Source organism: Physeter macrocephalus, chromosome 2, assembly GCF_002837175.3.
Source record: "Physeter macrocephalus isolate SW-GA chromosome 2, ASM283717v5, whole genome shotgun sequence".
NCBI classification, from domain to species: Eukaryota; Metazoa; Chordata; class Mammalia; order Artiodactyla; family Physeteridae; genus Physeter; species Physeter macrocephalus.
In genome coordinates, this window is record NC_041215.1 from 56,607,438 (window position 1) to 56,619,911 (window position 12,474).

General features: G+C 41.1%; 1 protein-coding gene across 1 annotated transcript in view; it reads left to right on the forward strand.

Annotated features, from left to right (window-relative positions):
* LYPD6 (LY6/PLAUR domain containing 6) overlaps positions 1 to 12,474 on the forward strand; it is a 24,123-nt gene that overhangs the window by 3,940 nt on the left and 7,709 nt on the right. The window contains exon 2 of the mRNA XM_007114643.1: positions 4,208 to 4,306. Coding sequence (XP_007114705.1) covers positions 4,208 to 4,306 — 99 coding nt within the window. The remainder of the gene's footprint in view (positions 1 to 4,207; positions 4,307 to 12,474) is intronic.

Genomic DNA, 12,474 nt, shown 5'->3' on the forward strand with positions numbered 1-12,474 from the left:
CCTGTGCTCCGCAACGGGAGAGGCCACAGCGGTGAGAGGCCCGCGTACCGAAAAAAAAAAAAAAAAAAAAAAAAAAAAAAAAATTATACTGACAATATGTTGTTGCCTAGTGGACTGAGAAGATCAATTTGTTAGATTTCTAGAAATTTTGTATTTGCATCCAGTTTCCAAAAACAATGGAAATTAATTTGGCAAGAATGAAAAAAAAGAAAGTTTGGATGCATTACACATCAGCATACAGTTCAAAACAAGATTCTCTTCTCACCACGGTTTTGGTAACTGAAGGCCTTTGTCCAGGCAAAAGTTCCAAGGGATGGAAACAAAGACGAAATCTTTTCCGATGCCTTACAAATGAATTATGGTCGGTTGAACCATGGCTGACCAGGAGAGTTAATGGACAGATTATATTACAGGAAGTAACTGGGCACTTTGGCTTTTCGTTTTTTCTTTACAATAACCTTCTCTTGAGGGACCAGGGACTTATGCCCTGAAATACTTATGCCCTGAAATACTAAGCTTATTAACTCTGTGATCAAGAGCCAAATTAGATTCATTCGCAGCTGGGGCCACAACGATTTGAAAACCTGCTTGCTCTGTAATGCTTTGAAGTAACAAAGAAGAAAACTGCACATCTCTTAGAAACCTTTTTCCGTCCTTTTTAAAAAAACTTCTTTATCAGATTCAGTATCAGTTAGCAAGTTACAGGAGATAGTTGTTCATCTGAAGACCTTGTTTATTAGCTAAATATTTCCAGAGGGGGGAATTTGACCATTACTTGGTATTGTGCTGTAATTATCGACTGAAAGCTGAGTCTGTTTTCAGAGATTTGTCACTGAAAAGGGTTTGATTATTCACTGATCAGTACTACCTGCCAAGGTGTAAATACAAGTTCCTATAAGCAAATATTAGACTGTCATTGTTGAGAATGCAACAGATACGAAGTTGTGGATTTAAAAATAAAACTCACTGGAAAGGAGATCATTTGGTTAATTGGCAATGATACATGCTGATAAACACACTCAGAGATAAATGATTTTTAACAGAGCTTCATTTTGCTACCATAGTGTTTTAGCTCATATTCCTGTTTTAATTTTGACACACTTTGAGTTAATTTCAGAGTCCAGGCCTACTTGTATAAGAAATGGCAGTATTTAATTTAATATGTCACTAGTCTTGCAAAAGATAATTTTGAAGAGTCTATTAATCCAAATTTGGGAACACTACAACTTATTAGTGCTAGGCTTTCAATAAGTTTATTCTTGGAACAGCTGGATCGTCAATCTTTATTCAAAGTTCTTAATTTATCTCTTTGATGGGAAAGTTTCCAGGAATAGCTAATCCAACATTCCAGCTAAAAGTTTTACTGGCTGCAGTGACAGACAGATAAAATTGGATACTCTAGTGAATTAATCACACAAGCTGAAGTATTATGGTTGGCTTGCCGTCATAAACCTTAGTGAATACGATCGTTTTTTGAGAAATGCTGTTCTTTGACAAATTATTTACATCTTTTTTCAAAATTCCTGCTTTAATAATTCTACTTCAAATCTTACAAACTATTTTAAAGTTCTGTCTTTACACTTACTAAATAATTTAAAGTGGATAGTGAAACTATTTTTAATGTATCCAATCAGGATAATTTTCTAAAATATTTAGTATGGTTTTTAATAATGATATTTATAAATATAATCTAATTAAAATATCCATAAGCATATTGAATGCCTTTGGAATAGGAGGACCTATTTATTTATTTATTTATTTATTTATTTATCTTGGTCGGGTGCAGCATGCGGGATCTTAGTTCCCCAACCAGGGATCATACCCGTGCCCCCTGCATTGGAAGCGTGGCGTCTTAACCACTGAACCACCAGAGAAGTCCGAGAACCTATTTATTTTAAATTCTTCAGGCATGTACTTACCTAAACTAGAATCTTTAACTCAAGTATAACCCACCTATCTAGGCAGTGGGATGTGAAGACATAAAAATTTTCTATGTGTAGTTTTACAAAATAGTTGATTTCTGTTTATTATAATTACATGATAGAGCATGTTTAACCAGAGTGAATTTTCCTCATTGGGAATGCAGTCGTTGGACGGGGGCGCGAACCCGGTTCCCCTGCATCGGCAGGCGGACGCGCAACCACTGCGCCACCAGGGAAGCCCCAGTCCATCCCTCATTTTTAAGAGGATCCTTGCTCTCAGCATCATTCTGTTTATGAACTTGAGTCACCAGCCACTAGGAGGAACATAGAACTCTCAAATGGGCCCATTAAAAGTTTTAGTTACCTGTCTTTTTTAGACATTTATGACTTTTGATCATGTTAGGTTATTGGGTATTGTCAGAGTCAGCTCTGTGAAATATTACAAGCAAATGCGAGGATGGGCAGCTATTCTAAGCAAGGTGAAAATCGAAGTTATATCTGGCCCATAATTCTGGCTTGAAGCTGCTGCCTCCTCCTTCATTTATTTTTGATAACATACTTAATTGGTTCCATGTGGGCAAAGTAATTTACCCTGAGATGATTATTTCCGCCAGTGGGAATACAGGCTCAGCCATCTGCGAGGGAGAACAGTTGGCTCCTGCAGATGAAGTGTTTGCGTGTTTGCAGCTTTCAAAGAGGCCAGGTAGTTTTACAGATTCACACACACACACACACACACACACACACACACACACACAAGTTCTGTCTGTGAAAGGTGAAACTCTAAGCAACAAAGCAAGCAAATGATTAAAACTAAGCACCAAGTGAAAGTACATCAGGGAAAAGGACAGAGATGGCCTGGCCAGACATTCCTTTTGGATCCTGGTCCTTAATTACCAAGGAGACCCTGGCATGCTGGGCACTCTCCAGAACCTGACTCCCATGGATGCATCCCGCCTGAACACAAATGCAAGGCAGTGAATACAAGTACCTGGAGGACAATCCCTTCAGAAGGCAGGAAGAGGCAGCTCAGGAGTGGGGAATGGAAGGGAAAGATAGGAGCAGCTTCCTGGAACATCCCCATGTGCCCTCAGCACTCTGCCCCCGAGACATTGGCCGTGGGCCCCCGGGGCCCCTTAGGAGGTTCACCTCTGCACAGGCAGCATGTATCTTAGCAATGAAGACTCTTAGCTGATATTTGCTATCCCCTGAGATTCTTAACCATATTGGGTCCAACCAGATAAAATTATCAGATTGAACCAAAGAAATTTTGTAGGTAAGAAATGATAAAGCACCAAGAAATTTTTAATGATTGAACCTAATATTTATATTTATTTACACGATGATATGTCTACAGAAGTTGACACATAAAAGTAAATCATAGGAAATCCAGAGTGCCTTTTTTTAATTGACGTTTTTATTGAGATTATTGTAGATTCATCAGCAGTTGTAAGAAATAATATACAGAGATTCCGTATGTACTTTACCCAGTTTCCCCCAATGGTAACATTTTTTAAAACTGTGGAATAATATCACAACCAGGTTATTGATGCTGATACATTAGTCTACCGGTCTTATTCAGACTTCCCCTGTTTTACTTGTGTTCATTTGTGTGTGATTCTGTGTGTGTGTGTATTTAGTTCCACATAATTTTATCACATGTAGGTTTGTGTATCCATCACCAAATCTAGACACTAAACAGTTTCAATAGCACAAGGATTCCGCCTGTTGGCCTCACACCCATGTCCCTCTGACTCTCCCCCCACTACCTGGCAACTGCAACCCCTGGCAACCCCTAGTACTTCCTCCATTTTTAAAATTTTCTCATTTAAAAAATGTCACACAAATGGAATCATACAGCATATAGGGGATTGACTTCTTTCACTCAGGACAACTTCCTGGAAATTCATCCAGGTTGTTAAATGTATTAATAATTCATTTTTATTGCTGACTAGTGTTCCGTGGTATGGATGTACCATGGTTTGTTTAACCTTCACCCATTGAAGGACATCTGGGTTGTTTCCAGTTTGGGGATGTTATGGATACAGTTGCTGTAAACATTTGTGTACAGATTTTTGTGTGAATGTAGGTTTTCATTTTTCAGGGATAAACGCCCAAGAGTGCAGCTGCAGAGTCATATGACAGTTGCATGTTTAGTTTTTTAAGAAATTGCCAGGCTATTTTGAGAATCCCTTTTAAAATATAAAAACGTCTCACTTCACCATGCAGGATTCTGTGCTCAGTCTAAAAAATTAATCTTCTCTCTTGATTTTTTTTTTTTGTAGCCACACCATATCCTGGTGGATTTAAGTGTTTCACCTGCGAAAAGGCAGCAGACAATTATGAGTGCAACCGATGGGCTCCAGACATCTACTGCCCTCGAGGTAAACTCTCAGTAGACACATTGGGCTGCACAGAGCTGTCCACGAGTGAATGGCCTGTTGACTATGATGCATGTATAGAGAGAGGCATGCTTGCAATCTCAACCACTTCTCTTGTCTAAGGCTATTAGTAGATCTTTTATGCCACATCAGTACCTTATCATCAAGCATAGTCAGAGACATAAACTGATCCATAGACTTGCCCCCTTTCTTATGAAGCATCTTTGGAGCTCCAAAAGAGGTGAGTGATACATCTCACCCCCAGGCCCAACAAATGCCAGATAAGAAGAGAACAACCAGCCTGTAATCCACTCTTCGACGCATTAGTCATTGCCTAGTAACTTCCTTTAAGTAAAAATATGAGTTGCTGTTCATATAAAGATCCCATTTATTACATATCTTGCCAGAGGCTTCTATCCCGAGACTGCATGAAAGCTAGAATTCTCAGTGTCATCATTGCACAAATAAAAACCCTGAGCTTTTTAAACTATTAAGTTCTCTTTGAGGGATGAGATGAATGCCCAATCAAAGCATGAAATTTTGACCCAAAGGCCCGCTTCAAAATGAAGTAGATGCTTCATATTCATGTTCAGATCTCTTTTATCCTATTGAATAAAAAAGATGGTTATATTTGGATATGGAGTCACTGTTAATTGGCTGTTTTGTGTTTGAAGGAAAGTCGATTCATTTGATGGGGAGGTGATAGGATGGGATATTTTATTGACAAATGTTTGAGCATGTAGTTAGATGGGCTTCGCTGCTGATCTAATTCAGTTGTTAAAATGACTGAACACACCAACACCAATCTGTTATTTTTCAATGTAATGCAAGAGCTCTTCTACTCACCCCAGCAGAAGGCACTCTGTTTCCCCTGGAGGACTGGACATCAGGAGAGCATGGAAACTGCAATGAAGGACAGGTGTCAGCTACCTAATCCGGTGCTATTTATTTAACCCATGAGTCTCCACCCAGACTGCCCAGGAGAAATACCTGGGGGTCTTTTCAAAACCACCTGGACCTGCGTCCTGCCTAGACCAGTGGTTCTCAAACTTCGGCATGACCATCATTCCCTGGAGGGCTTATTTAAATACAGATTTCTGCCCCTAGTTCTGCCTTCCCCCTCCTTCCTATAGGTCCTGAGAATCTGCATTTCTAAAGCATTCCACAGTGATGCAGATACTGCTGGTCTGGAGACCAGGCATTAAGAACCACAGCTCTAGACCAACTGAGCCTACATCTCTGAGGTTAGGGCCCTGCACCAGTGTGTTTAAATAGCCCAGGTGATTCTAATGAACAGTCAGGGACAAGAACCACTGGGAGTTCCTCTCCCCACTCATAGAAAGCAAAATGTACTGTTGTCATTTCTAGGTTCTTCTTATTTACTTTGAGGAGTAGAGATGTTGGTAGGTCCCAAAAGACCACAGGGAAGAGAAAAATGTGGAGACACTGATGATCGGCTTATTCACAAGCTAGGTGTCCAGCCATCCAGGTCATCAAAGAGAAGTTCTGTCCACGTTGCTTTCTGCAGTCACGCACTCATTCCGGAATCAGCGGTGTTTTCTAACATTACCACTACAGGGTGAACGTTTGGGCGGGTTGCTGACGGACCTGATTAAACCACTGCTTCTCAAACTTGGCGGCACATTGAAATCACAGGTGAAAACACTGATGCCTGGGCCCATTCCCAGAGATTCCCAGCAGCCAGGCATTTGAATTTTTGAAAGCTCTCCGGGTGGTTCGAATATGCAGCAAAATTTGAGAACCACTGTAAACAGTGACTCTGGACAAAAACAGGATAATCTGCTTGTGTAGCCAATAACCTTTGGGCTGGTTCCTGCTAGGACAAAGCTGGCAGATGAGCTTTTGAAGCTGTTGCCACTGGTTAGAGCTACTGTACAGGAAACATGACAGCGCTTCTCTCAGTATTGCCCTGGCAGAGACGATACAAAGGAAAAGGAGGTTTTGTGAACTAGTGCTCTCTTGGGCCTTGGGCTGTATTTCACAGAGGCCCAGTTCAAGTCTGAAGGTGTACAAGTCTACCTCTGTCACAAGGGGAAAACAGAGACCCATAACACTGCTTGAATTCTTCTCTGGAAATGAGGAAGTTCCATCTTGATGTGTTCTTTCGAGGTCAAAATCTATCCTTCTAAAGTGCAGACACCTGGAAGTATCTCAGGTCTTTACACAATTTCCCCTTCTCCCCTTTTTTTCTCCCCTTTTCTATATTTTTGTCCTGAAATTTATAGGAATAAATAGAAAGTGATGCCTTGAGATTCTTGACATAGAACCACCATGCCAAACCCTTTGGGGGATTATGCAGTGAAAGATAGGAATCAAGTTTCTTCTTTCAAGGAGCTGGCAGTTTAGCTGGGAGATAAGATCTGAACATATCAAGTGTCAGAAATAGCAGGACAAAGGCATGTGCCAGAGGAAACATGGCATTAAATGCTTGTGAGTTTAAGGGAAGAACTGCAGTTTTGGGGGGTGAGGTGGCCAGTGACAGCATCACGGGCTGGGGAGATGGCAGCAGCCCCACAGGTGGTCATGTCAGGTGGAAGAGTGAAGGAGCATATCTTCCAGGAAGTCACTCAGAGCAGAGGCATGGAGTGTGTACCCATGTGGGCTCAGTGGATGGGGAGACCTGAACTGGGTGTAGCAGAATATGCTGGGGAATAATAGGAGCAGGATAGGGGCGCCAGGCTATTTTTGTGGGGCCTTGAACATCAGGTAAGGAGTGAGGACTAGTGCTGTAAACTGAGAAGAGATCATTCCTTCCTGTCCAGCCACGTTCGCCATGAACCATCAACATTTCCTCTGGGTTCTCTCCAGACTTTTTTAGCAATGAAAATAATGCTATTATTATTAGATTAAAATATAAAATGTGTCTACTGAAAACTACTGAGTAAGCCTACATTTTTTCTTTTTTTCTGTTTATTATTAGTTTGTTTGAAGCAGCCGTAGGACTACCAACAGGCTTGGTAATGGCAGCTCAGTAACTGCTGTGGAAAGACGTCCTGACTTTCTGGGACGTTCCTCGTTTTCTGTTGGTTTATTTTGTGATCTATTTAACGAGGTTTTAGTTATCACATGATGTGAAAACAACTGGTTGAAAGTGAAACAGACCATTTCGTGTAAATATTGAATGTTATCTCTGTGGAATAAGCTTGCATCCCAAATTGCTTAGGAGATTGATTGAATTTCAAGTTCCCTGTCACTCTGACTTTTGAAATGTGCGTTATGTAAGTACTTCCTCCTCCATTACATTGTTATTGCCTTTGGCGCCTACGGATTCATGGGACCCTACTCCCTCCCGGAAGTGAGAATTTAAGATGCCCCCCAATAATGGACTGCCATTGTTCACCTCCTCAACTTCCATTTAGTCTTTGGCCCCCAGAGCACTTCCTTTGCAATAACCTTAATTTCATCAACTGCTCATTATAAATCAATGCAATTTTCTTGCCGCTCTGAAACAGATGGTAAAGGATCTTGAAATCATATTCTATGAGGGACCAGATGAAAGAATTGGTGAAGGCAAATAAGAGTTGAATGTCCCGTGTTCAGGTCCACATGGTTTTGCCTGTGACTTTTCTCTGTGTTGAGAGATTAAAAGCTCCTTGAGACAGGGACTGTCTAAGTGTTTATTAAGAGTCTGTAGAATTAAATGTCAAGTCAAAAACGTGCAGTTTTTTAAAAGGCTTGTTCTGTGGAGGATACCTAAGCCACTAAGGATTCTATGTTCCTGCTTAATTATGAAGTGCAGATGCCTCCCTCAAAGGCAAAATCTTCACTGGAAATTATTGCTGATAATAAAGTCAGACCAAGAGAAATCTTGAGATAGAGGGACGCGTATCCTTTTAGTTCCAGCTTCTATGCTGTTCACTGTTTTTCTGTGAAAGTAAAGAAAAATCTGAGCATGTCCCTTGGTGGCTCTTTCTATATTTGTTATGTGGTATAAGCAGGGAATATAAATGTGATCCCCAGTTCAACTGAAGACAAGCCCCGCAGTTACAGATTTTCAGGAAAGACTTCTTTATGTCGACTTTTTTCAGCCCAAGCCCAGGCTGAGACAGACAACGTTTTCGTTGACTTTACTTAAGGGTGGATTTTTTTCTCTTTTAGGCAATGTTACACATAGGATATAGCCCTTCAGCGTTTCTGCCATTATACAGGGGTCTCTACACTACCTCTACACCCCATGAGGACCCAAGGCCTTGCATCTTCTTATCATTTATCTATTAACCTTCCCCTCTCCCACCAGGGTAAAGAATTCAGTACCTTCCTCAGTGTTGGCCCCTGGGATTTCCCTTACTTTCTGGAGAGTTCATTTGTACGTTTACAAAAGGTATTGGTTATACATTATCCAACACTTCTGCCTGCTGTGTAATGAGGTAGTGTTCAGGTGACCTATCTTGTCATATTGCTAAATGGAAATCTTAGACTTCCTCCTTTTTTATAAAGCAAAAATTTGTAAATTAGAGTTTAACATACATTCTGGAAAGTCCATAGATCATAAGTGCACAGCTTGTTGAATTTCCCCAGCATGAACATGCAGTGTATCTGCCACTCATGTTAAGTCATAGAACCCCAGAAGGCCACCGGGGTTCGCCAGGCTTTACACCCCACCTCCCAAAGGTAATGCAACTGTGACTGCCATGCAGACTTATATAAATGGAACCACACAGAATGTCCTCCTTTCTTTCCCACATTCTATATGTGAAATTCATCAGTGTTTTTTTGAGTAGCAAAGTCATTCTTTCTCCCAGAAGTACAGCAGATCATTTTATGAATATACTAAAATCCATCCATTCCACTGTTGATAGGCATTTGGATTGCTTCCATGCACAGCAGTCTTGTACATGTCTTTTGGTGTGCGGATATATACATTTCTGCCAGGTCCATCCCAGGAGGTGGGGTGTGGCACAGGCAGTACTCATACTTTGCCTTTACTGGATTTTGCCTAACAGTTTCCAGAGTGGCTCTACCAACTTGCAGTCTCGCCAGCAGTGACTGAGAGTGCTGGTTGCTGCACAAGCTTGCCGACACTTAGTATGGACAGAAGCAATAAAAGCTAGAAGTAGATGGAACGATGCTTTTAAAGCATTGAACGTATATAACTGCCAACGTAGAATTCTGTACGGAGCCGGTCAGCTCCCCTCCTCCTCCACACTTCCCTTGTCTCCTGGCTCCCCTGCTCACTCTGCATTTCTGTTTAGACCGACAAAGGTTCTGCTTAGCTTCTCAGCCCCTCAGCAGGGCTTTCTGCCTGTCTGCTCAGCCTCTTCATGTGTGCAACTTCTGAATAAGCAAGTGCCTCGAGGGCAGAACAGGTACAGGGTGTTGGGCTCAGCTTACTGTGTTGCTGGTTTTGCTGATATCTTGTTCTTCAAATCCTATCTGCCTTGGTAGCTCACCTATGCTTTCATAAGATTTTTGTTGCTATTTTCATTTTATCCTACCATTTCTTGGTTCTTCTCAAGTGGCATTGGAATTCTCAGAATCACTCTTCAGTTAGAATTTTTCCAGCAACTTTTTAAACAAAAGTTCTTCTGTCAGCCTAAGCAAGATTTTTTTGGTACCCTGAGAGCATCTGATCTACTCTAATTCAGTGTTTTTGTCTAAGTATTTTCTGTTAACACAGTTGCCTCAGATAGGAAGCATTCATTTGATGCTTTTGCCTGTTGCTTTGATTTTAACTACTGTCCACCGTAAAGTCCTGTTTATCCTCACTAGCTTTGCATCCTTTTCCAGCCACCTCCTTGGCCTTTGTCTGGAAATAAAAACATTGCTTTCTGAGTTTCAGTGATCTGCTTTAAAAGAGAGATTCCTCAAGTGAGCCTGTCACCTGTCCTTAAGAGCTGTGGATGGTGTTTTTAAAAAAGAGAGAAGTATCTGTTTGGTGGTTTCTTCAAGAGATGCTGACTGCAGGGTAAAGGGGAGCAGTTACGAGTCAATCTGGTTGATAAGTATTTATTTGTAATTTCTGCCTTGAGAAATTTCTTACTTGGGAAAGAAAAGAAAAAACTAGGAACTACTAGTCACTCAGTATTATGGGCGATTCGTCCATTTTGTTAGATCTACTTCTAGGCCGTTCATTCTCATTGCTGTGTGAGTATATGCCATAACTTATTTATTTATTCTACCATTGGGCATTTTTGTAGTTTCCAAGGGTTTTTTTTTTGTATGAAGAATTCTTCTATGAACATTCTAGTACTTATCATTTTTGTTGGCTATATATGTAAGGGTGGAATTGCTGATTCCTAGAATATGCATAGGTTTAGATTTAGTAGATCCTGGCAAATAATTTTCCAAAGCAGTTATACTGTGTGAAAGTTGCACAACTGATTGAAATATAGTATTATTTTACTTTCAAATTTGAAGAGATCACTCAAACTACAGAAATGGAAGAGGTGTTATAGATATCTTAGAACTAAGTTAAAATGTTTTGATTTGGTTCAATCTTGAGTTGTAGAAGTCAGGTACATGTATTCTTCCCACCCATCCATCTCTCTTCTTAATACATTAAGCGCCTGCTATATTGTGCAAGGTCCTGTGCTGTATTTGGGGAGGGTGGGTGGCAGGGAAGTGCAGACATGAACAAGAATGGACTTTATTCTCAAGAAGATTATAATCTTGAACAGTAGATCTTAACTGGGAGTGATTTTGCCCCTCAGGGGACATTTACTAATATATGGAAACATTTTTGGTTGCCACAGTTGGGGCTGCTACTGGCATCTAGTGAGAAGAGGCCACAGATCCTGCTAAATATCCTACATTGTACAGGTCAGTCCCCCAAAACAGAACTAGCTAGCTCAAAGTGTCAGAAGTGCTGAGGATTTTTGGAAAGACAGAGCAGATATATTTTTCTATTCTTCCTTCTAAGTACAACTAAATTCCTGAATATTATATATATGAAAAAAAAAAAGACTCTGAAAGATGGAGAGAAAAAGGCAGACTATCTAAGGACCTCAAGACCCAAGGAGGTGAGTTCTCTGGGTTTTCTTTTTGTCCCCTATTTTCCAGACTTGGAGATGAAGAAGCTGGCAACCTGGAAATGCCACGAGTACCAAAAAAATTAATTCCAACGAAAGTTAGTCCTGCATAGCCAAAGGACCAAGAAGCGGGTAGCCCAGAAAGACAGAAATCTTCTAGACAATAATCACTCTACTCCAGCCAAATACCACAGAAAAAAAAATTATAGGTCCCTCCCCCCAAGCTAACAAAGTCTTACACTTCCACACTCAACAGGCTGTGATGAGACACACCAACCTCTCCTGCGATGCTGTCAGAAAAAAGTGAATAGGAGAGACTTTTATCCCCCCTAGGTGGTAATGAGTTCTCCCCCATGGTGTCAGTAGAGACCATGTCTGGGGCCTGGACTTCTACCGTCATCCAGCAATAATGACATTGTTCTCCCCCTCCCTGTTGGGGTTGTGTCAGAGGAGGCCTAGTGGAGAGTCAGGACTCCACTAGTGCCCAGTGGTAATGAGGCCACACACACACATCAGTAGAGTGGCATCAGTTGAGGCCATGTGGGGATCTTAACAAGGCACTCCTACCACTCTCAGACAGCAAGGTATACTAGGAGACCTAGTGAGGAGCTGGAAATCCCACTTCCACCCAGAAATAATTAGGAGAGCCCTCTCAGCTGTGAAAGGAGACAGAGTAGGGAACCTGGACTTGACTGCTACCTAGCAGTAATGAGGCAGCAGCCCCCCTTCCCCTACTGGGACTGTGTCAGAGGACGTTAGCTAAAACAGAAGGTTTAAATAAGATCCAGATGACTATACTACCCAAAGCAATCTACAGATTTAGTGCAATCCCCATCAAACTACCAATGGCATTTTTCACAGAACTAGAACAAATAATTTCACAATTTGTTTGGAAACACAAAAGACCCCGAATAGCCAAAGCAATCTTGAGAAAGAAAAACAGAGCTGGAGGAATCAGACTCCCTGACTTCAGACTATATGACAAAGCTACAGTAATCAAGACAGTATGGTACTGGCACAAAAACAGAAATATAGGTCAATGGAAGAGGATAGAAAGCCCAGAGATAAACCCATGCACATATGGTCCCCTATCGTTGATAAAGGAGGCAAGAATATACAATGGAGAAAAGACAGCCTCTTCAATAAGTGGTGCTGGGAAAACTGGACAGCTACATGTAAAAG